The sequence below is a fragment of the Chelonia mydas genome, chromosome 2 (genome assembly GCF_015237465.2).
Source record: "Chelonia mydas isolate rCheMyd1 chromosome 2, rCheMyd1.pri.v2, whole genome shotgun sequence".
Classification (NCBI taxonomy): Eukaryota; Metazoa; Chordata; order Testudines; family Cheloniidae; genus Chelonia; species Chelonia mydas.
Window position 1 is genome coordinate 55,911,325 of NC_057850.1, and position 26,924 is coordinate 55,938,248.

At 42.7% G+C, this 26,924-nt stretch overlaps 1 protein-coding gene across 8 annotated transcripts; it reads right to left on the reverse strand.

Moving 5' to 3' along the window:
- Positions 1–1,739: 1,739 nt before the first annotated feature.
- On the reverse strand, positions 1,740–26,924 carry C2H8orf89 (chromosome 2 C8orf89 homolog). Of its 8 annotated transcripts, none has more exons than XM_037892442.2 (8): positions 26,691–26,920; positions 24,575–24,626; positions 17,558–17,715; positions 16,235–16,391; positions 14,339–14,440; positions 8,842–8,952; positions 6,119–6,222; positions 1,740–2,084 (listed from the first exon to the last, which is right to left on the reverse strand). In XM_037892442.2, the coding sequence occupies exons 3-8, from the start codon at positions 17,679–17,681 to the stop codon at positions 1,933–1,935; spliced, it is 750 nt and encodes a 249-aa protein (XP_037748370.2). In that variant the 5' UTR covers positions 17,682–17,715; positions 24,575–24,626; positions 26,691–26,920; the 3' UTR covers positions 1,740–1,932. The 8 variants fall into 8 exon arrangements, 7 of the variants coding, with proteins under 7 accessions (XP_037748370.2, XP_007063638.4, XP_043395420.1 ...); XM_007063576.4 differs by having other exon boundaries at positions 6,119–6,183; positions 17,558–17,718; XM_043539485.1 differs by having other exon boundaries at positions 17,558–17,718.

The window sequence follows — 26,924 nt, forward strand, 5'->3', positions numbered from 1 at the left end:
TACCATAACTAATTGACATTAAACATTCAAAACAGAAAAAAGTATTAATTTATTCTCATTTTCCCATGTGAAATAGCTCAATGAATTGCATATATATTTTTATTACAAGTCATTTCCATAGTAGGGAAAATACCATATAAGATCCAGAGCGGGCAGCATTTCAGTGGTCAGGGAAGTTTATTTTAGATCTGTATAGACTTACTTGATTAGCATGCCCTAAGATCCTTCGAGTTGAATGATGCTATATAAAACATAAGATATAGTGTTCACCGATAGGAGAATGGCAATTGATATTCCAGTTGTTCTAATATTTGCTATCCCTTGCTTTTGTTGGATTTGGACAGAATAACTGAGAAAATATCAAGTTACAAACCAGGAAGGGGAAACATCACCACTTTTACAATGAGATGACTGATGTCACTCAAACACTACAAGTCATTTTTTTCTTTGTACTGTAAAACAGGTATTGCAAGTGTGAGTTCCTGGAAGAGAAGCAGGGATTATCAGATTTCTAGTTGTACACAATACTTGACGTATTGCTTTACCAGGCTTTATTAATGGCTTTTAAAGAACATTAGACATTGCTTGTGCACTATTCTTTGCCTAGCAGGAAGTTTTTCTAATTACTTGCAGAAAATTAGCAGCATATTTTAAAAATAATGTTGGCCTAAAGTAGTTTGTGGCAGTTAAGGATTTCATTTCCTCTAAGCAGCAATAATCTATGTGGAGAGGACAACTGAGCTTTCAAGCTGCAGTTCTTAGGAATTGTTCCATCATGAATGCAGAATTTGCTCATTCTATTCGGAAGCAGTTTTGGGGTTCGATCTTAGGGGATCCAGAGGAGACGACCCCTGGACAGTACGGCTCTTGCAGGAGCCATGTTTCTAGGGACTTCCCTACTTCTACCCCTCCAAAAGATACTTTGCCCTCTGATGGTATGAAGCAATCACAAATTAATATATAGACAAAATTTATGTTGGTTTCCCCAGAATGTTTGGGATGGGATGGGAGAAAGAGCAGTTTCCCTGGATTTTCTCCTTCTCCTCTTGCCTATCTCCCACAATTCTGAAGGTAGTCCCTCAGAGGAGCTGCCATAGGTTTGGGCAGGAGGAGGGAACATACTGTGGAGGAAGGATTTCCCCCTACCCCCTGAATCCCCTTAGTGCCAGATCAGTAGAGGCAAGTTTTATGAAAGGGAGGAAGCTCTGGGCCCAAAGTTTATTGATGATATACAAATAGTGGATTTTATAGGGGAGTAACTATGCCACCCAGTGGAAATTTTTCTTCCTACTTAATTTTAGTGTGTTATGGGAAACAGGTTTCTTTGGTCTACTACAAACTCTGAAACAAGGCTCAATGAAAAGCAGACCTGTAAACAAATCTGCATACAGTTATTGCATCTTTAGTAAAGTGACCAAAACCAAATATGCTCATTATTAATTGAACAGTAATTGCATATATTAAACTCTAAAATGAGATAAGATCATAAAAAATATATATACACAATTACCCTTTTATCTAGTACAGATGTAAACTTAAAGATTAAATGCACTAGTTTCCACCATAGAAGTACACATGAAAAATAGGCATGTAGCTGGTTTTTAGTGGCAGAGTTAATACAATCAAAGGTCTGCTTCTCAGTTAAAGATTAATATTTCAAGTCTACATTATATAAACTGTTATCCATATCTTTAAGACTCAAGTTATGACTTTTTAATGAAAAACACTGCATATTGCTCTGTATAAATATATAAAATGTTTATTAAATATATCACAAGATTTGGTATTTACAGTTTTATTGATATTAAACAGGTTTTCAGGTAAATCATTTTTTAGCATCATACTGTATTTAAAAGCAAAGTTTTTGTATTTCAGTGAGCAAAACAATCTAAGCTCACAAAATAGTGTACACAAGAGCTTGTTTCTTGCCCATCAGCTTGTCCATGTTTCTTCTTTCTTGCCCCATTTCAATTTTTTGTTTTTCTCTTGACGTATAGTTTCACACTGAAATGATTTTATTTCAGAGAGTCTCTGTATATATTCAGGTGGAGCTCCAGCAAAAGGATCTGTGAAATGGTGATGACCTAAGGGGGGAAAAAACCCACTGATTCTACCGTACTAAATCAGGTAGGTCTTAAGCACCTTTAATAAGAAATATGTCTTCAGCAGAGTTACTTGAGAGGTTGGTTTGTGTTTAATGAGTCACTTGTCTAACCCTAAAGTTTGGCATTCCACTTTCAAATTAAAACCTCAACATGGGGATGTTAGCTTCTAGAAAACAAGTCTTGACAGTATATGTATTTTTAAATGGTGAACATCAGTCAAATCCACATTGAAAGGGGCAGTGGACAAGCCAAACATATGTATGATACTGACATTTTTAACTATAATATTTTTGGCAAATTATGAAAAAAACTGATATCTGTCTGGTTTTCAGTCCCACTATTATTCATTTTATCTTCTGTTACTTCTTTTCACATTGCTTTTTAACTCATCTACCACCACATGTAGAAATATTTTTACATAAGGGGCTTTTAATAATAGAGGTACGCATTTCATCTGGAGACATTTTTATTTCAGTATTACAAATATTAAACTATTACACAGGATACTGCTGACAGATTAATTTGCTACCTACTAACCCTTCCAAGCGGCATAAATACAATTGTAGTTTGGAACCAAACTAACCTAAAACCAGTACTTGCTAGATCGATATTTCAGCATAACAAAGTTTAAGTGGCTAATGTGGTCAAGTGAGTTTAGAAGTAGCACTTTCCAGAGATATCTTCTAATGAAAAAGTCACAACACAGATGTTTCACGTACTTGTTGGTAGTTATTTTCTTCCTCAAATATAGTGACATCGGCAGTCAGTGGGTTCATTCAAGTCATCTTTTCTCTGAGCTCATCATACTGTTTAGAGCAGTGGGCCGAGGGATGTGCTGGCCGCCCTTCCCGCAGCCCGCCTTGGCCTGGAGCGGCCAGTGGGAGCCGTGATCGGCCAAACCTGCGGACGCGGCAGGTAAACAAACCAGCCCAGCCCACCAGGGGCTTTCCCTGAACAAGCAGCGGCCCTAGTTTGAGAACCACTGGTTTAGAGATCACTATTCTACTCAGTGAAGCACAAGATTAGCAACCAGTAACTTCAGTTCTAATCCCAGCTCTGACAGAGATGTCCTCTCTGGCCTTGAGCCAGTCGCAGCCTCTGTCTCAGTTTCCCCATGTGCAAAATGTGGATAGTGGGAAGATTCTGTGAAGTCTACAGCTACAAAACACTTCATAAAGCCCTCTGAGTGCCAAGTATCCTCTATTATAGTAATCATTTTGAATTATTTAAATTTCTTCCAATCACAGCCATGAAAAAGTGAAATGTCATTGTCTCACAAATGACATGAGTATGTGTGTTGTGTCACATTACTCTTTCCATACAGAGAACTATTCATGAAACTGAACTGACAAATGGAATTCTGAGCCCTCCCCCTCCCCCCCAAAAAATCAAATCCATAGAAAAACCAAGAAACATCTATTCATGTGACTCTTCTGTCATCTTAGAAGAGGAATAATTCCTAATAGTTGATAACAGTATACTCAAAATAAGTGACACTTAAAAATGAGAAAAGCTGGGTTGGATAATTGTAACTGCCTACAAAAGGTGTTATTTCTTCATACACTTCACTGTAAACATTATCCCTTCAATAAATATATATAATCACTAGAACTTCAAGAAGTTTTATCAGAGGGAACAGTTTTCAAAAGAACAACGAGGAGTCTGGAGGCACTTTAAAGACTTAACAGATTTATTTGGACATAAGCTTTTGTGGGTAAAACCCCCCCAAAGAAGTGGTGTTTTCTACCCATGAAAGCTAATGCCCAAATAAACCTGTTAGTCTTTAAGGTGCCACTGGACTCCTTGTTGTTTTTGTGGATACAGACTAACATAGGTGCTGACTTTTGGTTTTGCGGGTGGGTGCCGCATCCTGGCTCCGCCCCCTTCTCTAAGGCCCCGCCCCCACTCCACCTCTTCCTGCCCCATCCCCCTAGACCCCCCTGAATGCCTCCTTCTTGCTGACCCCCCCCCATGCCTCCCACCTGCCGCTCACTCCTTTCTCCCCCTCCTGCCTTAAGGGCGAGGTGCGTGTGCTGGAGGGGTGCTCTGCCAGTTTTGAGGGGAGGCTATTTTCAACATATTTGTACACTTTCATTCTAGTTATTGAAAGTGTGTCTATCATTGGTATCTCCCCTTCCTGATGTTTCCCAGTTCTTGCTCTCCACCTGTGTCCCTTTTCCCATCTCTCTCTGCTCCCCACCTCCTGGTGGCTCTGTTTAGTGCCCGCTCCCACCCACGCACTCAAAGCAGCTCTGTCTCCCCCCAGCCCCAGCGGCCAGCCCAGAAACTGCCCACCCTGAGACAGAGAGAGAAATTTAATTCAACAGCCCAGCATAGAAATGGCCCATTCATTCATCCTGCTGTGTGGCTCCTGTGTCACTCCAGCTTCTCCCAGTCCCCAGGGCTGCAGCCCACCCCCGCTTTGACGCTTGCTTGCTGACTCCCTTATACACTCTGCAACTTTTGTGGGAGGGGAGCCCCTGGTGGGACCATGGCCAAAGCGGGGGGGGTTGCTTCCTCCACTGTGCTGCAGCAGCCCAGCACCCTGAAGCAAGAAGAGCTCAGGTGTCCCAAGGTGAAGCAAGGCAGCCTCTCCTGACATGAAGCTGATACAGGGGGGTGGATGCAAGGGAAGGAATTCCCTAAAAGTTGCAGTGGGGGAGAGATGGATCCAGGGGAAGGAAATCAATCCTTCCTGATACAGGAAGGAGGGGATGCTGATCAGCAGAGGAAGGAATAAACTTCCTCTCTGGGAGGAAAAGCCCCTCAGGCAGGCTTGATCTGGGCGTGGGGGAGGGGAGACAGCTTTGGGCTGGGCAAGCGTTACTTTCCCAGGCATGAGAGCCAGCCATGGAGAAAAGCCCATGGGGAGGATGTGGCTAGAAGCACTGGTGGGGTGTTGCCCCCTTCTGTCCCCTCCGCACACAGGGGAAGGGATGCAGAGCCCCGGGACCTAGGTCAGAACCGTAGGGGTTGGGAGCTCCCAGAGCCCACGTGGGAGGGGTCCAGGCACAGGCAGTGTCTGTGCTGGGGGAGGCTGCAGTGAAGCCCCTCTCACCTTTCACCATGGCTGGGCGCACCCAACTGGCTGGACAGGGCATGGGAGGGGACAAGCTCCTGGCCCCAGCCCAAGTTCACTCATCAGACACAAGGGCAAACTTTTCTTAAAGGAGCCATGTCTTTTTGGTTTGTCCCTCTGCCCAGCACTAAGGGGGTCTGCAGCTGGTTTCTCCTGGCTGGAGGGGGAGCACAGGTCCTGGGGGAGACACCAGGGTAGGCTGAGAATTTCTTCGAGAAACCCCACAGCCCATACTCCCCACAGCAGCCCCCTGAGGCCAGCCGAGAAGCTGCCCGCCCATCTCCCCCCAACTCCCTGCCGAGGGGCTGCTCACCCCATCTCCCGAACCCCTCCGCAGCTAGCCCAGAAGCTGCCATGCCCTGGCTGCTTGTCCCCCCAACCCAGCTCCCTCTGCCCTGAAAATTAAAAGGACTCACAGAAGCCCACTGGGGACTTTGTGCCAAACAGCTGATTGGCCACAGACAGACAAAGAGCTGTTGCCCGTGCTAAAGAGCTGATTGCAAGTTGCCAACAGCTGATCTCCCCAGTGGGTGCAGAGCACCCACAGAGTTGGCACCTATGCAGACTAACACAGCTACCCCTCTGATAGTTTTCAAAAGGGGAATGGAAGCACAAGAAAGCTATAATGTAAAGCATTGACAAGTTAGGACTTGTCTACAGCAACAGTGAGTTTTTGGCAAGCTGGGGGTATAATCCTCTTTCAAAGAGGACTAGATCAAAGCTCATTAACAAACTGTTAATGCACGTCAGCAGAGTCCACAAAGGCAGTTAGTATGTAGCAGGCTAGGGTGGGGTAGATTCATACCCCATTTGCCACAAACTAACTGTCCATGTAGACAAGCCTTTAGAGTTGCCCGTTCTACAACTCCTCAGTTCTAACAGCATCTGACAAGAGCTGAACACTAAAATCATACACAGATTATACATTTCTTACCAAACTTGTATCTGGGTCCCACTGGAAGTGAACATATGTTGGAAACGTGGTTATTCTTCTTGGATCTATGGATGTCACAGTGAAAAGTCTTGGAATTAATATAGCTGAATAAAAAAAACACCCACTTTATAGAGAGCACAAATAAAAAAATAGTTAGATTTATTCACTGTATGGAAAGTCATTAGTGTCTTTCCTAATCATGTTCACAAATATCTGAGGGAGTTAAGAAAGACTGTTTTGTTGCTGAGAGGTTGAAAGGATTCTTGAATTCTATAATTATTTTACATTTCCAGAGCCCTTTCCATCCAAATGCCTAAAAGTACTTTTACAAATATTAATTCCTTAATACTGATATTCCTATTATCCTCATGTTGATGGTAAACTGAAGCATGGAAATTATGCTTTGTGGCATAGGGCAAGTTTATCAGTGGTAGAGCTGGGAACGGAATCCAGATCTGCTATAGGGCCCAGTACTCTAGATATAGGGCCCCTTTCAAAGTACCCACAATCAGCAAAATTTGAAAGGCTCAGAGGCAGAGACTATCAAATCAATTGCTAGCATGATATACAATAAAGAACAGCAAAGAAAAAAAAACCCTCCTAAATTTCATTGAATGGAATGGGAAGGATTAGTAACCAACTATTCTGGCTCATTTCTGCAGACAGTACTTTTGGGTCAGGAGGTGGTCGCTCAAGCCAATCCATCTCCAAAAGTAACTATGAAGAACATTTTTTGTTAGATATATAAAAATAGATGTTCTCTTTATGCCACCAGGGATTCTCCCTATAACACAGGAGTTTGTAGTTGTCCTCTTAGGACAGCCCTTCATCCCCTTTATACTACCAGAATGGCACAAAGGGATTGAGCAGAGGGCTAGGATATATTCCTTGATGTTTAGGTCTAGTGAATATGAAGCCATCCTACTCTGGTATTTAACTGTATATGTTCCATCTAATTTTAAAGTAGTAACCACATCTGTAGCCTTTTTAACTTTTTCCCATTCTGGAATTTTATTTCACCAGACTATAATGGCCTCTATGTTACTAATTACAATAAGTAAAACATTGAATACAAAGACGAGAAAGCATCTAGTTTTCTGCCCAATGTTTTACAAACAAGTCACTCCCTGGTCATTTGATTACAGACCTAAAAGTTGCAATACTACAACAAAAAAATTTCAAAAACAGACTCCAACGAGAAACTGCTGAATTGGAATTAATTTGTGAACTGGACACCATTAAATTAGGCTTGAATAAAGACTGGGAGTGGATGGGTCATTACACAAAGTAAAACTACTTCCCTATGCTTATTTTTTTCCCCTACTGTTACTCACACCTTCTTGTCAACTGTTGGAAATGGGCCATCCTGATTATCACTTGTGGCAAATTGCTGGCACTATGTTGATGGGTCTCATGCATTTTCTTCTTGGGAGTGGGGTGGTGGTTCAGGGCACCATTTCTTGGCCCTGAACTGGGGTATTAACTGTCCCACTAGTGTCCTAGAGGAGGGGAGTGGAGAGGGAGGGACCCAGGCCCGCCCTCTATTCCGGGTCCCAACCCAGAGGCCCTAGGAATAGTGGTAAACCACTAGAACTAGCAGTTCCTTCCCCTGGGCTACTTCCCTCTCCTGCCCTTCAGCTTGTGGGACTTCCTGCTCTCCCTCTGCACAGACCAGGTGTCCGTTTACCTAAGGTCTTGGTCTTCTTAGCCCACCGCAGCACTTCTCCAAACTCTCCTCTGCTTCCCTCCAAACTGCTCTCTGCTCCAACACCAATCCACTCTGTTTCAACTCCTCCAAACTGCTCTTTGCTCCAATGCCAATCCACTCTGCTTCAGCTCCTCCAAACTGCTCTCTACTCCCACATCAATCTACTCTGCTTCAACTCCTCCTCCTGTCTGGTTGAAGCAGGGGGGTTTTATCATGTGACTGGCTTCAGGTGCTCTAATTGGCTTCAGGTGCTTTAATTAATTTATAGCAAACTTTCTTCCCTCTATAGGGAATAAGGCTCCAAAAAAAGACTCTCCTGCTGCCCTCTGGCCATGTTGTATCACACACTGCAAAAGGTTTTTTTTTCTCCTGCTGATAATAGCTCACCTTAACTGATCACTCTCATTATAGTGGGTACGGCAACACCCATTTTTTCATGTTCTCTGTGTATATATATATATCTTCCTACTGTATTTTCCACTGCATGCATCCGATGAAGTGGGTTTTAGCCCACGAAAGCTTATGCTCAAATAAATTTGTTACTCTCTAAGGTGGCACAAGTACTCCTTTTCTTTTTGCTGATACAGACTAACATAGCTACCACTCTGAAACAAGTCACTAGAAAGTAACACAAGTGCATATATAAAAAACATTTTGCCTGAGGAGCACAGAACAGTCTGATCTTTTCCACCAAAATCCCTCCTCCCTCTATCTACCTTTTGTACAGATTCCTTTCCATATATGACTCTCTCCAGTGCTCTGCCATTTCAGGCCTTGTCTACACTTAAAGGATTTGCGGGTACAGACACACCAACAGAACTATACTGGCAACTCTCCAAGTGGAGATGTAGCTTACACAAGCAAAAAAGTTATTTTGACAGTAACACTTAAACCACTGTCCTTCTGTTTCTCTTTTCCCCGATTCCCCCTTTCCTGTAGACATGCCATATCATGTGTTTCTTTTCATAAGGAAACTGGGGTTACATTTCCCCCACCTCCACTAAGAATTCCTTACCTCAAAGCTCCTATGTCTCCAGCTCCATCATGAATGGCTGGCATCTTCAGTGGACTTGGGTTCCAAGAATCTAGTCCTCTCTTCTGCAGATCCATCACAGGTATGTCTCCCCTGCATAAGGAAGTAGTCCTCTTTCAAAAAGTGACTGAGAAGGGCACGATTTCTATTTCAATTGGTATTGCGAGGAAGGCTCTGCTGGTAATATTGATTTTCACCAGTTATTTCCCCATCACTCCCATCCCTACTGTGATCCCGCACCATAAACAGTGTTTCCCAAATGGGGGGGGTGCATCCTTTTGGGGGGGGGGGGGCAGCCAAACCTCTCAGTTATTCTCCAGAATCTTCATTTAAACAAACCAGACAGCTCTGAGGTGTGAACTGTCACATTTATTTCAACGGGTGCTCCCAGCCGCATCCCCTGCCCTTCCGAGGAGCTGTCTCCCCATCCTCTTACTATAGCAGCAGCCCCGCTGGAGAACAGGGCTGGGGGTGGGGTACTGCTGGGGGTTCTGCTCCTTTCCCCACTGGGAGAGGAAGAGTGGAAAGGAACAGAACACCAGCAGCTCCTCCGGCGGCTGTACCGCCCCAAGCCCCGCTCCCCCAGCCCTGTCCTCCGGCGGTACAGATGGAGCCGGAGGAGAGGCAGTTCCATGGAATGGCACGGGGAAAGATGGTACAGCCGTGCCAGAGGAGGCGTGGGGTTGCCAGTTCCTCCTGTGTCTTTCTGGTACTCCGTACCAGCTATAAATATCGGAGAGTACCGGCCTACTTCCACTGCTGTGTGGAACTGACATTGAAAATGGATTAAGCTAAAGTGCAGAAAGGCACTCTTAGTGCAGAATAAATGTGTCCATACAGGGAGCTAGTGCAGAAGAGGCTACTGTACTTTAAATTCATATACTAGCTAATTCATGCTGACTTTCCTGAGAATTCCCTGTCTAGACAAGCCTATAGATTTGGTTTTGAGGAGTATCCAACATGTGGGAAAATGAGTAAATTTTTTTGTTGAGAGGTGTGGGGGTGGAACTAGGAAAGAAGGAACTGGCAGTATCTAAGGGTATGTCTATAAAGCAGCTGAAAGGTGTAATTCTCAGCTTGGATAAAGGTACACATGCTAGCTTGGATCAAGATAGTGTGCTAAAAATAGCATTGTGGCCACGATAACATGGGTGGTGGCTTCGGCTAGTTAGCTGAGAACATACCTAGAATCCTGGACAGGATTGTATTCTGGTGACTATCACAAGCTGTGAAGACACACTGCTATTTTGAGGCTATAGTCCTCAGTCAGAGTTAGTGTGCACATGTCTACCCTCACTGGGAATTACACCTCTCAGCTTCAGTGCAGACACACCCTAAGACAGTGGTTCTCAAACTTTTTTACTGGTGACCACTTTCACACAGCAAGCCTCTGAGTTCGACCCCCCTTATAAATTAAAAACATGTGTTTATATATTTAACACTATTATAAATGTTGGAGGCAAAGGAGGGTTTGGGGTGGGGGCTGACAACTTGCAACCCCCCATGTAATATCCTTGTGACTCCTTGAGGGGTCCAGACCCCCAGTTTGAGAACCCCTGCCCTAAGAGATATTAGGTCAGTGCCAACAGTGGTAAATATTTGAGAACTTATTTTTGCCCCCATTATGAAGTATATAGGGCCTGAAGAATATAGTTAATCAAAGACAGAATATCTGTCTAACATAAACTTTCTTAAAAACTAATACTTCTGTCAAGGGTGGGAAGAACTGGGATACAAAAAAGAAGAAAAAACAAAACACTTTCTGTAGTAGGTTCTCCACAGGCCACAGGAATGAATATCCCATTAAGGACAACAATGTGTTAAAGTAGAAGAGGACAGTGAAGGGAATGCGGTGTGGTGGTTAGAATACAGGATTGCAAGTCAGGAGTCAACTCTGCCATGGACTTGTGTGTCCCGGGTCATGTCTCTTCACCTCTCTTCCTTAATTTCCCCACCTATAGGAAGGGGATATTATTTATTTACTTCATATGAGCCTGCTTGCTTAAGGTTTTAAAGCACTTTGAGATCCTCTAAAATATGGTATAAAAATGCAATGTATTTATTAAAGTAAGATGGGAAAAGCTGTGAGGGGGAGAGCTCACATAGAAGTTAGGTCTGGGGACACTTCAGTTATCTGATCTAAGATGGAATTTATATTTCTAAGATGTAAAAGCAGCTCTTTCCAGATAGTGATCATCCCTGAGTGGGACTTTCCATAGTGATCTCATATTGAAGCCTGCCCACATGAGAGGATTGGGCCATGCTGGATGTATTCAGGTAGAAGGACCATCTAATTAGTCCCCAAGCTACGAAGGTAGTCCTTGAAGAAGAGTAAGTGAGAATTGCCTCATCAAGGTCAGAAGAGAGTGTGCTCTCTCGATCTACCAACAATCTGAAGCTAAGTGCCCCTCCTATTCCCCTTGGGCAGACCACCCAGGGTAACAGGAGAAGAAGACTCCAGTTGTTGGCTATGCGAGTCTGACCAGCCTACTGCTATCCAAAACCCCCTCAGTGGTGCCAAGAGCTCAGACCAAGCTACTACATTGCCTGGCTCTAGTAACTGCAGCAACTAAGATCCCGAGACCACAAGCAAAGTTCAAATTCTTTTTTTCGGTTTTGTCTTAAGGGAGGGGTGCCTCCTTATTCTATTAGGGTGTGAATGTATCAGGTCTGAAACCTGAAAAGTAAAGCCCAAGTCCGCCATCTAAATTGGTAATGTCTCTGAGATAAAAGACCTGTTATACAGAGCTGCTATTTGAGCCTTATTCAGTAATCATCTCTGTTCTGTGGTATTTGTGTGAAGTGGGAAACGAGTAAGAGAGTAGAATAATAGCTATCATAGCAACAGAAAGTTTTAAGGAGGAAGCAGAGTAGCACTGAGGTTGTGGACAAAGAAATTTGGTCTTTGTATGTCCTTAAGACTAGATGAGTGCAGTTTACCTCTCTGTGCAATCTCCCCAGGAGCATAGGTATAGGTGGACCTGCGTGGACCGTGGCCCACTCACTTAGCATCCAGCCCCCACTCTCGCCCTCACCCCAGCTGTGGCCCCAATGCTTGTCCCGCTCCATCAATTTGCCCAACGCTCCTGCAAGGGTCCAGCCAGGGAGCAGGGGCTTGCTCCACTCTGCCTGCCTGGTGCTCCTGCCAGGGCTGGGTGTAGGGTGACCAGACATCCCGATATTTAGTTGTTTGTCCTGCGTCCTGACCAATATATGGTCGGGATACCATTTGTCCTGATATTTTGCTTTGGCAGCACTCCGGCTTTTTTCTTTTTTTTTTTTGCTTGGGGCGGCAAAAAACCTAGAGCCTGTGGCTGCCCCCCCATGTGTCCCAATATTTTGTTCTTGTCATCTGGTCACCCTAGCTGGGCAGGTGGAGTAGGGCAAGCCCCTGCACCCTGACACTGTGCCCTGACTGGAGCACCAGGCAGGCAGGTGGAGTGGGGCAAGCCCCCACACCCTGACCCCACTCCCAGGCTGGAGCGCTGGTGGGGCAGGTGGAGTGGAGCAAGCCTCTGCACTCCCACCCCGCTCCCCGGCAGGAGCACTGGGCGAGTGGAGCAGGTGGGGTGCAGGAGTGCCCATTTTTCCTGGGCCCCAGGTGGCCCAGTGGCTAATCCACCACTGGGAGGAGGGTGAGAGAGCGTGCGGCTGCCATCGGTAGAGGAGATCTTAAAAAAAGGTAGGATCTCCTGCCGTCTGGGGGAGCTGGGCCCGGTGAGGGATGGTGGGACCTGGAAGAAAGCCAGGAGCCGTGTGCGCTGGAGAGCAGCGTCTCCTCCCGGAGCTGGGTGCATGCCTGGGGCCCAGGGAACCCCTGGCCAGAGGGTCCATCCATCATCCCCTGCAAGCCCGGCTGCAGGGGGTGGGGGGAGGTGGGCCCCCCATTCCTCCTGCTCTCCTAACACCCCCCCCATAGTTGCCTGCCCACCCAAATATGTCATGCTGGCTATGCCACTGAATCTCTCTCAGTCATTATCTAAACTCAAAACTGACAGTCACATCCTAGGAGGGTGGTGAAGCACTGGAATACATTACCTAGGGAGGTGGTGGAATCTCCTTCCCTTGAAGTTTTTAAGGTCAGGCTTGACAAAGCCCTGGCTGGGATGATTTAGTGGGGGATTGGTCCTGCTTTGAGCAGGGGGTTGGACTAGATGACCTCCTGAGGTCCCTTCCAACCCTGATATTCTATGATTCTACATTTGGTGAATTGATTTCACAGTCAAGACAGGATCCCGCAGTTGGGGTTGTTAGATTAAAGGACAACAACTACCTCCTTCAGTCTCTTGATTAAATAAAAGCAATTTTTCCTTGGCTCAACCTAATGATATAATTTGATTACCTGGTTATTAATTTGATGATTCGATAAATGATCATCTAAGCTATTTAGAGAGAAAAGGTGGATGAAGTAATATCTTTTATTTCCCTAACTTCTGTTGGTGAGAGAGAGAGAGAGAGAGACAGGCTTTCGAGCCCCACAGCGCTCGTCTCTCTCTCGCCAACAGAAGTTGGTTCAATAAAAGATATTACCTCACCTACATTGATTCTCTAATATCCTGTGACTGACACAGCTACACCTACACTATATATCTAAACTAATGTCACTGTTAACTCATTGATCTACTGATTTAATCTCAATTGTGACCTTAATTGATTATTGTATTGTTTCATTCTTAGTTTACTAAAGTTATGGTAGTTTTAGCCCTATCAATATATTTGTTTAATCTAAATATGTGCTTATTTATTCTTTTTAGTAAAAGCCATAAAAAGTACACAGACACAAAATGCAACATGGGTCCAGAATCACAAGGAATAAGGTAAAATTAGCCATATTATCTGAGAACCACTTGGCTCTCTTCCTAAATTAAAACATTTGTCCCTCACAAGCAATATTGCACTATAAACTGAAAGTCTAAGAATTCAAATTCTGGAATATTGCCAGGGCACAGAGAATGTACTGCTAGAGCAAAATTATTTTGTTTGGTGTTATGGAAAATAGGACATAAGTTTTACTTATTAGCATGCATTAATTAATTTGTATTTGAAAGCTGGAGCAATTAGTCTCCATCACACCCAGAAGAAGCCACCAATCCAGTTTCTTAATCACAGAAATAAAAGGTGGCAACATTTCATATTGGAGGAAGCGAGACAAGGTGGGTGAGGTAATATCTTTTACTGGACCAAATTCTGTTGGTGAGACAAGCTTTTGAGCTTACACAGAGCTCTTCTTCAGGTCTGTGTAAACTCAAAAACTTGTCTCTCTCGCCAACAGAAGTTGGTCCAGTAAAAAAATATTACCTCACCCACCTTGTCTTTCTAATATGCTGGGACCAACATGGCTACAACAACACTGCATACATATTGGAAAAAGGCAGTTAAGAACCACATTACTAAGATCTCTTGCATATTCAGTAACTTAAAACCTTTCCTTAACTTTTCAGGGAATGGTGATACATAATAATTTAAAATGGAGACGTACCTTTTTTTGCAAAACTCGTATCCTAAGTACTGTGATGAGGTCTGTGGAAGTAGGTATGAAGTTGGCACACAGATATGCTCATTATCATCTTTACTATAAAAGCTAAAAACAATTAGAACAAGATTTAAACAGATAACAGAAGTCTGTACTGAAATGATAATCCATTGTATAACATGCTTCCCTGAATACCATCCCAGAACAAAGATAATTAACATTGTGAGATGACGTGTCTGAAATAAATATCCTTTAAGTAGCATTTTTTATTATAAAATAATAGAATAATTATGACTAAATTCCAGCTACAGTATGTTATGAGAGACAATCCAACAAAAATTTCAATTATGGATGAATTTCTGGCAAATTGTTTTAAGTAGTAAGAATGCATGTATGAAAGGCCACTCTTGTTTACTGAGAAGAGATTACATTACTTTGTAATTAATTATTGTTTGCTTTATCATTATCAAGAACAATGATTCAGAAAAGATTCATTGGCATGAGCAAGTTGTAACAAAAATATGAAGTGCAATATGTGCTTATGTTAGCAGAATATTACATATACTGAACTTAGCTCTAAACAGCATATTTTTAGGAACTTAGTGTGTTGAAAACTAAGTACCACATGCTATTTTTGCCATTGTTTACCCATCACATTTATTTATTTATTTCCAGAAGTGACTACAGATAGACAGCTTATCCACACATGGCAGCAGTTTGTAAACCATACTGAAGACCACAAGAAAAAAGTCCCAGATAAAGGTACTTTGTGGATAGCACTGGTGTAATTACAAGGAGGGGACTTGTCCCCTCACATCTTTTAGATGGGGGGGGACCAAGGGATGGGAGACAGGGAAGGGAGTGAAGAGAAACATATTTGTTAAGAAAAGTTACTCCCCTGCTTCGTTATATACGTAAGCTTGGTGGACTCCTGTGTAGGAAGCACTTAGTCCCAACTGAAGCAAACAGAGATCAATTATTAGATACAACAGAAGCACAGACAATATAGTAAGAACACTGTGAGACAAAGCAAAATGCTGAGAAGGAAGATTGAAATATTAGAAAATTAACTTCAAGGTAATAGTCTTTCTTATACAATGACGATTGAACATCTGGTCACTGTTAATAGAGAAGATGTTCTCTGTATCGAAAAGGCATTCCTGATGCCTAAAGGAGGTATGAACTAACTTACTATCTTGACTAACATAAAAATTAGTTCTAGAGGGCTAGACCTAGGATATAAGGACAGAATTATTTCAGAAATGTGTCTAGAAAGGTACTTTCTATAAGGACAGTAAGAGATCTACATATTTCCAGATGTGGATCCTCTTTTTCCAATCAAAAGGATTAACTTATTTTCTATTGAAGAAATCTTCTATTTACCAGAACGCAGAAGCATCATTGCTCTTCACAGCTACACTTGAAATTTCCTAGGAGGACAGCTTTATTTCTTGTGATTCTGGTAAGGTGAAAAAACTGCTGATTGCCCTCTAGCAATGGCTTCAAGTCTGACATTGGGCCATGTTACAGAATTAATATTGACTTTGAGTGTCAGTGAATTAATAGTATACATGGGATGTGCCTTGGAACCTACTTTGGATTTGGAAATAAGACAATCTTTGCTTTATTGCTGCATTGACTCAACAGAAGTACATCTGTAGAATTATCTATACTTTGTATGTTATTCTTCTGCATTACTCAAGGCTGATGTGGGAACATAAACTACAAGTTTCACTTCCCACTCTCTCCAGCAAATACTAATTTGACAAAGCTATCAAATACCTGGACTCTTTTGCAATTCTTTTCAGAGGCAATATGCCCAGGATGCACTTTGATTCTAAAAAGCTAAAATGTTCTAAAATAAATACTTTTTCTATGAAAACATTGACTATGGACGTATACCCAGTTGGAAATGGTTTAGCAGCACCATATGCAAATCCTTTTTTCATCTGCAGAATAGGAGATAGGCTTTCTTGATAGCTCTGGACTCCCTGAGTAAGGTTTGGTATTGCAGTACTCTCCTCGCAGTCTCTCAAGCCAAAGGTTGAAGAGTATTCTGCTTAAAGTAGATATTCACAGAAGTGTACATAAAATATTAACATCTGATCATAATTAGAACACACATTAAGGAGTATAAATGAGATGAGTTAGTTAAGCTCCTTTTACTAAATATGAAATCAGTAGAGATATATCATTGGGAGAAAAAACACTTGGGTTGTTTGTTTTTAAAAAGTGAGGCCATTTCACAAAAACTACATGTCTCAGTCAATACATGGTCATATGAAACCCTTAGAAATACCAGGAAATGCAAGGTACATTAGTAATTAAATCTTGCTCCTCCTGAAATCAATGGTTAAGGCTGTGAGTTTGTCACGGAGGTCATGGAAGTCACAGATTCTGTGACTTTCCGTGACCTTCGTGACTTCTGCAGTGGTTGGTGCACCTGGCTCAGGGGCACCTCAGGCGGATCCGCCATTGAGAGCTGAGGGGGTGGTGCCTGAAGGCAGAGGCAACGTGCAGAGCTGCCTGGCCACACCTCCGCCTAGCAGCTGAGTGAGAGGGATGTCACTGCTTCCAACAAGCCCCCCAGGTAAGCCCCACCCAGAGCCCACCTCACTCCATCCCATGCCTGAATCTCCTGCCCCCTCCCACACCCAAACTCTGCTTCTGCTGCAGGGGAGGAGGGGGACAGGCACGGAGTCAGGTAGGGAGCCTATCAGCCCCACCAACCTCACCCCCCTCAGCACCAGTGGGGGTCCCGAGCCGCACGCCGCCCCACCCGCAGTACCTGGGCCTCCCTCCCATGGCACCTGCAGGGCCCCCGGGCAGCCCCGCCCCCCAAGTTTTAGTCTCAGATATTTTTAGTAAAAGTCTTGGGCAGGTCAGGGGCTGTGAATTTTTGTTTGTTTATTGCCCATGACCTGTCTGTGACTTTTACTAAAAATACCCATGACTAAAATGTAGCCTTATCAATGGTTAAATTTCTATTAACTTTAAAAGGAGAAGGATCAGATCCTTACAAAGACAAGACACACAGAACAGACTGATTATGTAGAAGCCTTAATTAAGGGGCTCTATAGGGCTGTGAATGCCAAAAATTAAGCTTGGAGAAATGCAGCACTAGAAGTTCTACTCTCCCCCACACATTTGCGGCACTGGAAAGAACAGCTTCTTAGTGAAGCTAACTACACTATAGACCATAAAATGACAAGCTCAATCATTTACCTTTTTTTATCCTTTCTGTCTTTAACAATGCGCTCCTCCAGCTCCTTTCAAAGGGAAAACATCCTAATGATCTTCCTGAGGCTTCATTATTCAGATATTTGTGGTCAGATGTTAGACTTGGCATTTTTTGTTCTTTTGATGCCTGAGATGAAAGTGATCTGCTGTTTCAGATATGAAATGCAAAAGATACAGCGGATACAAATGCATGTTTAAAGAGTAAGGTGATCGCTGTTTTTCAAAAGTTACAAATCGTGTTGCCAACATACATAGATACTTTGAATCAGGACTTCTCAATACATGGGAAATTACCCATAAGCGGACTGCAAGGGGGAAGCCCTGCTGACTGAACAAAACAAGTAAGTAAAATCCTATGGGCACTAGGACCCAGCAGGAGTGTGAGAAAGAGATGGAAAGAATCACTTATTCTCCATCCAACTCCTGCCTCCATACTACTCCATTCCCAACCCTTGCTGCAGGTTCTCAGCCATTTCTTCCTCACCACACACCACATTCAGCTCCAGGAGAAGGAAAATATTACTTCAAGAGGCTGTTTAGCTGGCTCCATCACCTCTTTAAGCCGCAAAACTCCCATTCCTTAAGGCTGTGCATTACGGAAGGCAAAACAGTCTCAGGCAATAGACAGTCACAGCCCCCCTTCCCCCAACCTTTTTGCATGTATGCCAACTGCCAATAGCCCCACAAAACCCCCAAACCATCTGGAGTTTTTTGCTATCAGTCTAGTTTCACAATTTTTGTAGCAACAAAGGACTGTGTGATTGGGTGGGTTGCCTTAAACTAATCTGGTTTTGGATCCTTAGTACAAAAAGACTGAGAATCATGGGCTTGAAAAATAATATGAAATGTATTTGATTTATTAAGAGGGAGCTTTAGTAATGTGTACTGAATGCTCAAGAACCAGGGTCAGTTTTTTTTTTTTTAATAGTGAAAACAACTTTTTCTGGTCACAAATATACAATCCTGCAAATCGCTGGCTGCCACTATGTATCAGCATCTATGGTGATGGTAGTGTTGTCAGCCACTACAAAACCCCACGGAAAAAGTTACCTGCCCTATTCAACCTCTAAAGGTAACTTTGCATCCCAATCAAGAACCAAAGTGGATGGTCATTTGGCCACATCCTTACTCCATCCACCCAAAAATGAGTCAAAGAAAAAGGGGCGTAGATTTGTGACCAGAAAACACTCAAAAGCTTTTCTTCCATCCACCGAGATAACAGCAGAGAGCTAATGGAACATTGAGGCTACTGAATACAAGCTACAATATGAAAATACAGGAGAAGGACTTTTCAATGGTTAGGATGCTGGTCAGGGCCTGAGAAGAGCTAGGTTTTATTCCCTGCTATGCAGAGGTGAAAGTAACTTAATGGACTTACAACACCAGCAGGACATCTACCACATCTTTGTTGACTTCCAGAAGGTGTTTGACAGAGTATGGCATGAAGCAACCATGGGCAACCATGAAGAAGTACAATGTTGGTTGTAAGCTTATTCTTACCATTAAACAACTGTATGCCAAGGCCAGCAGTGAAGATCTCATCAATGGCACAATAGGAGAGTGGTTTTGCACCACTGTTGGAGTCCGGCAAGGCTGCCTTCTTTCGCCCACACTGTTCAATGTCTACTTGGCGCGCATAATGACTGATGCCCTAGATCACTTTTGCATAGTCCGCATTGGGGGGCAAACAATCTCAAATCTTTGGTTTGCTGATAACCTTGATGGCCTGGCAGGCAGCAAAGATGAACTTGCAACTTTGTGAAATGACTGGATGAAACCCTCCTCAAAATATGGCATGGAAATCAATGCAGAGCAAACCAAGCTGATGACAAACAAATGTGATGGGATCAAGTCACTTATCACTGTCAGTGGACAAGAGCTGGAGATATTGAAACAGTTCAAGTATTTGGGGACAATCATCACTGATGAAGGATCCAAGGCAGAAATTCGGGCAAGAACTGCACAAACAACAGCAGCGGCGGCAAAGCTAAAGCCAATTTGGAGGAATAAGAACATCTCCCTGGAATACAAACTGAAACTGCTGCACACATCCATTTTTCTGTATGTGTGCGAGACATGGACCCTTACGGCAGAACTTGAACGGAAAATACAGGTAGTAGAGATGAGATACTTCCGTAAAATCCTGGGCATCTCCTACTTCAACCACATCACTAATGAAGAGGTTCACAACATCACCACCCAATGCGCTGGGTCATATGAAGACCTCCTGACGACCGTGAAGATGCGCAAGCTGAAGTGATATGGCCATGTAACAAGACCATCTGGATTATCTAAGATCATCCTCCAAGGGACAGTACAGGGGAAGAGAAGAAGAGGTAGACAGAAGAAGAGATGGATTGACAACATAAAAGAGTGGACAGGAATGGACTTCGCGGAGACTCAAGCACTGACACACAATCATCAGAGGTGGAGACAATTGGTTGATTGCTCACCAGTGATAGTGCCCCAATGACCAATGCGGTTATGGGAGTGATGATGATGATTGATGATGATGATGCAACTAGATTAAAGTGTATGCCCTTTTGGTCTTAATGTTAAAAGGAGTCACCAGGGGTGACAGTCTATTCATGCAGGGGGGAATTGCCACCCCTCCCTGGTTAGCCAGTGATGTAATGCAAAGCTCAACTGTCTACCATTGCCCTATTACAGAACAGTCAATGGAAATTGATCAGATAGAACTACAATCAAATGAAACCACTTGGAGGTGAAAAAGAAACAATGTAATAGACAAAGGATTGCCCTCTATGAATAAAGACAAAAGACTGTTACAATACAACATAGAGCAGAAAGAGACACTCTGGATCCATTCATTGATGAGACATCTTGTTGAGCAGGGGTATTTTTCATGAAAGATTGGATTCTTGTTCCTGTGAAGCCAGCCAGTTCTGTAACAGACTGAATTTTGAGGGGAAAGCCTACTTTATAAGAACGGCCATACTGAGTCAGATGAATGGTCCATCTAGCCCAGGATCCTGTCTTCTGACAGTGGCCAGTGCCATATGCTTCAGAGGAAATGAACACACCAAAGCAATTATTGATTGATCCATCCAGGTGTCCAGTCCAAGCTTCTGGCAGTTGGAGGCAGAGCTGCCCAGAAGGGGGGGCAAGTGGGGCAATTTGCCCCAGACCCCTGGCCCCGCAGGGGCCCCAACAAGAATGTCTGAAGTCTGAGGTCTGAGACAGGGAAGGGGCCAGTAGTGTAGCTAGGGGGATAGGGGGCAGCAGCCACTCTCCCACTGAGCACAAGTGGCGCCTTTTTAATTTTTACTCACCCGGCGGCACTCCGGGTCTTTGGCGGCACTTCGGCAGCGGGTCCTTCAGTGCCACCGAAGACCCAGAGCGAGTGAAGGATCCGTCGCCGAAATGCCGCCAAAGACCCGGAGTGCCGCCGGCTGAGTACAAGTGGCTGGCAATGTTCCCTCTAATTTTTGACAGGCCGTGTCCCCAAATATTTCTTCTGTGAAAATTTTTGACAGGCCGTGTGTACAAAAAATTTCTTCTGGGCAAATTGTTGTGCTTCTGTGCAAATTTTTGTGCACGTGGTGTTTCGCCGTGTGCGCGGTGCTTAGGATCTGTGTGCTCGCGCACACGCACACAGCTTAGAGGGAACAGTGACGGCTGGCACCTTTTTTTATGTCTGCTCCCTCTGTTCACTCCACCACTGGAAGGGACTCCCGAAATTGCTTTGCCCCAGGCCCCCTGAATCCTCTGGGTGGCCCTGGTTGGAGGTTGCATCCCTGACCATCTTGGCTAATAGCTGTTGATGAAACTATCTTCCACAAACATATCAAATTGTTTTTTGAACCTGGTTATACTTTTGGCCTTCTCTTTTGGCAACGAGTTTCATAGGCTGATTGTGCATTGTGTAAAGAAGGACATCCTAATGTTTGTTTTAAACCTGCTGCCTATGAATTTCATCAGGTGACCCCTGGTTCTTGTGATATGTGATGGAGTAAATAACATTTCCTTATTTACTTTTCCACACCAGTCATGATTTTATAGACCTCTATCATATCCCCGTTAGTTGTCTCTTTTCTAAGACGAGAGACTAAAAAGACTGGACTGTTCCTCATATGGAAGCTGTTCCATACCCTTAATCATGTTTATTGCCCTTCTCTGTACTTTTCCCAATTCTAATAGATTTTTTTTTTTGAGATGGGGCAACCAGAACTGCACTCAATATTTAAGGGCATGCCATGGATTTATATAGTGCCATTATGGTATTTTCTGTCTTATTATCTATCCCTTTCCTAATGGTTCCTAATATTATTAGCTTTTTTTGACTGCCGCTGCACATTGAGCAGATGTTTTCAGAGAACTATCCATGATGACTCCAAGATCTCTTTCTTAAGTGGTAACTGATAATTTAGACCCAATCATTTTGTATATAGAGTTGGGATTATATTTTCCAATGTGCATTACTTTGCACTTATCAACACTGAATTTCATCTGCCATTTTGTTCCCCAGTCACCCAGTTTTGTAAGATCCCATTGTAATTCTTTGCGGTCAGCTTTGGATGTAAACATGTTGAGTAATTTTGTATCATCTGCAAACTTTGCCACCTCATGGTTTATCCCCTTTTCCACATCATTTATGAATATGTTGAACATCGCTGGTCCTAGTACTGATCCCTGGGGAACCCCACTATTTACCTCTGCTGACTATGAAAACTGACCATTTATTCCTACCCTTTGTTTCTTAATTTTTTAACCATTTACTGATCCATGAGAGAACATTCCCTCTTGTCCCATGACTGCTTACTTTGCTTAAGAGTCTTTGGCGTGGGACCTTGTCAAAAGGCTTTCTGAAAGTCCAAGTACACTGGTCATCCCTGTCCACATACTTGTTGACTCCTTCAAAGAATTCCAATCAATTGGTGAGTCATGATTTCCCTTTACAAAAGCCGTATTGTCTCCTCTCTAACATACCATGTTTATCTGTGTGTCTGATAATTCTGGTCTTTCCCTAGTTTCAGCCAATTTGCCTGGTACTGAAGTTAAGTTTACTCGCCTGTAATTACCAGGATTGTTTCTGGAGCCTTTTTTAAAAGTAGCGTTACACTAAGTATCCTCCAGTTATCTGATACAGGGGCTGATTTAAGCGATAGGTTACATACCACAGTTAGTAGTTCTTAGACAGGAAAGGTATCTATTAATAAGCAAAGGCTATAGTTTGTGTTTTATTATTTTGTTTGATATTGTAATCATTTGTTTACATTCAAAAACCAACCAAACAACAACAAAAAACCCCAATGCTATGATCCAGGTGCTCAGCACAGCTTGGAGGGGAAGAGTGGTAAAGACAGCTTTGACACCTTTGTATCCAGTCTCAGATCTTGACGTCTTTTGGATTACAGTTAAGTACTCTGCAATACTTGGAAGTAGAACTGACAGTAGTTAGTTGTATTTTACGCTGGTTTTCTCTGACTTCAATGAGCTGTTCTGATACCAGGAATAATGTAGGGCTGCCTCAACAATATGCCCCTCTGTTGGGAGGGATGGCCTCGGATGGGGGGATACCAGTATAGGAACCATTACAGTGGTTTTATATCATCCTTTCAGACATTAAACAAACAGATGTAACACTGGTATGTTAATGGAAAATTGTTTAGGTAAATGAAAAGAAAAGCTATTAAAAAACCCATAATGTCAAGAAATTCTTTAAGTTCTTAGTGATGTGGAACAGAATCGCCCAGTGGAATGCAAACAGATATTATTAAGGCAGTTCAGTTTTTGAAAGCAATCTCATCAGCCTTGAAGTGAGCAGGTTCTGGAATGAACTATATCATGCCATCTCTTACTTGTGGTTGGAATTTTAAGTCAGAAGTGTCAGAAATAGTGATTCTAATCACTTCACTAGATCTCCAAAAAAATTGCCTAGAGGGTGAGGCAACAACATACATGAGGATTTTCTTGTATGTTTTAATAAACATTGTGTTCTTCCACTTCTGTATTTTTTCAGGATAACCCTGGAAGGAATTTATTTTATAGATTCTATTTCCATAAGGCAGAACAGCACCATTCAAATTAGATTTTGTTGTCAGTGATTCAAGAGCACAGTGGTTTAGGGTGTGTGTGTGGGGGGGGGGGGGGTGTGAGAAAATAAACAAAAAACACGTTTAAAAGAAAAAAATCCACTCATTTTGAACTTCAGAATTTTTCAGAAAATACAAGGAACTTCAATGAGACGATTTTTGCACAGCCTTCAATGATTATAAAAAAGGTTTTCACTCTGCATAGTCCCGACCAAAAATTCTGATAGGGATGCAATTCTCCCCAAAGATATACACAGATGAAAATAATTCACTAGCATATTAAAACATCATTTTTAACATAAACATACATTTTTTTCTGTGACCTAATACTTCTGGTGGATTGTAACCCCTAGGAATAATAGTTAATTGTATACATATTTGTTTTGCAATTTTGAAGCAAAAAAACCAACACAATATTTGGGCTGCAGAGCCATCAAAGAGCATGAAGGTACCAGACATCTCTATAAAAGCCTCCTAAATGTTTAGGATTACATGACTAAAATTTTTGGAAATCAAATTGTAGGAGAAGACACATACCATAAAAAGAATGAGAATCAGACAAAATAGCACTGTATTCTATTTATCTAAAGTCCAAAGATGGCATAAATGATATACACAACTCACATATAAGGAGAACCGTATATGACAACAGGATAGTCATACAATCTCTCTCTTCTTCAAGATAAAAGATGGCCTCAAATGTTGAACTTATAAATGTTCTTTAACACAACCAGTGGCTTGATAAGTTCAGAAAAAGACAATTTCTACCTTTCATGAACCAGTCTCCCCATATTCTCCTTGACCTATTCTGGTATCAAAGCATAGTTAGAGTAGGCTATTGGTAAATCCAATGAAAAAGAAAATTATCCCTAGTTTTTAAAAAAATACTTATTTTGTGAGAGAATACTGTACTCATTTATATCACATACCATATTAACAGACTTACCATTCAGAGAGGAATGATGACTCTGGGTATTTAATTTCTTTTACATATGATTCTGCAAAACAAAAAGTGATAAAACTATATTCAAAATCAGGAAAACCAAGTTCCTATGTATAATACCAAAAGAAAATGGTAAACAAACACTAATTACCATTTACAGTCAAAATCTCAAACAAAATTATGTAATTACCTTGCCACCAATTTGTTCTACCACAGCCTTTAATATAAGTGAATTGATAGGATTTGCTTTCCTTGGAGTTAGTATTAGCCCTAATGTCCTGGCCAAATTCCAACTTCCTATCCAAATTCTCTGAATTTTCAACTGGATTGGGTACTCTTTACTTCCTGTTCTAAATTGTGTAGAGTGCTATACACTGCTGAACAGGTGTCATGTTTCACCATTGAGCTGTTTGTATTTTAGCTGCGGTTGGTGTGATTCTTATGTGCAGTTTGAAAAGCAATTTGGGATCCTTTACAATGAAAGATTCTATATAAATGTATAAATTGCATGTATGTAAGGCAGCTTATAATTAAATCTCACTATTTTTAAGGAGAATTCCCCATTAAGTCAATAAGGAGTTCTACTTAAAAGTCAATAGCAGGAAATGGCCTGATTTTATTGAAAGTATGTCTTTTTTAAAAGACCTTTTCAGTCTGGGTATATTTTAAAAATAAATACGATTTATAAAACAGATTTATGTTTCCAGATTTCAATAACTCATAACTGCATACCACTTTTGTTAGTTATCTGTGTTTAAATAAGTATCTTTTTCACAACCCCATTTTCTTCTGCTTAATGTTCTAGCACACATGTAAGTTCTGCCAACCTAATCATTGCCCTGGTAATAAATTGATACTGGATTCCCTGCTGATCTCCCTTTTTTATGAGTTTATATTTTTTCCTAAAGAAAATGTAAATTCTGTGCTTAAAATATTTGATGGCACTATCCTTTACATAAGTAATAGCAATGCATCAGAACACAGGCCATTATTATTATTTAACATTTATGTTGCAGTATCTTAGTTTTCTGAAGCGTGTGTGTATGTGTGTGTACTAGTACCTTAATTTACTGACAGGAAACAACCTATTAGCGATTCTGCAAGCACTCTGGAAATGAGAACATCATTTCCATGATGCAGCTAAACTATCTGGAAAGCCAAAGTCCCAAGGTTCTGTCTGTTGAATATTCTCAGAGCCTCACAAACTGTGTGATGCAATGTTGTTTGCAGGCAATTATTTATGGGTTTGAAATTAAGATGTTTTGAAAGAATCAGCATAGGAAACAAACTAAGTTCTTCTATTTCCTACCTTTTTTGTTTCCCGTCTTCCCTGAATTTTCCTCATTATAATGATCAAGATGTTTTGAAATCTTATAAAAATCACTCAAACATTACCTCTTATATTGAAAGGTCAGGGTCTATAAAGTACTGTATTTTAGCGCTACATTTTATTTTTGATGTCTCTCATAAAAATGTGTACAGCATTTTGCAGTCATGAGCTGTGCAAACACAGAAGTAGCGGGTAGTTTATAATACCATTCAAGTAATATCGGTACACATGACCAGGCAGAGCAGGATGAAGAACCACATTTCTGGGAGAAGAGGGATAAAACAGAAAGATCAGAAAATAGAATGTGACTGGTTTATTACAGAGGTGCAGCTAGAGACAAGAGCCTGCTTGAGAGGGGACTGAAAGCAAGCCAGAGAGTCAATTTCGTCAAGCCTGAGCTTTTCCAAATCAAAAGGCTTCCAGGATGGAGGTTTCCCCGCATGCTTGGAAGTCTCTGCCATAGAACTGAGCGTGGGATTGTGCAGAGGATGGGGGGAGTCAACTGAACGCGGAACACATTACAGGGTGGAGGGACAGCTCAGTGGTTTGAGAACTGGCAGCCTGCTAAACCCAGGGTTGCAAGTTCAATCCTTGAGGGGGCCACTTAGGGATCTGGGGCAAAAATTGGGGATTGGTCCTGCTTTGAGGAGGGGGTTGGACTAGATGACCTCCTGAGGTCCCTTCCCCAACCCTGATATTCTATGAGTCCCCTCACAGAGTTTCTTCCTACCCCTGTTCCCAACCCATCGCCCTGCCCCCTGCAGCCTCTTCCCGCTAGAACACACGTACCCCGATGCCCCCAGCGCGGCTGGTTCCTGCTCATGGTGCCGCTGGGCTGCGGCGGGAGGGGGCGGGGAGGTGCCCGGCGGCTGCAGCAGGAGAAAGAGGAGCCCCGGCAGCAGCATCCCCGCCCCGCTACAGAGTCACCGAGGCGGCGCCCTGCGGCACCAAACCAGCAGGCGCCCCCTCCCCCGCCGCTGCGAGCCCGGAGAGCGGCCCAGCCGGTTACCGGGCAACGGGGGG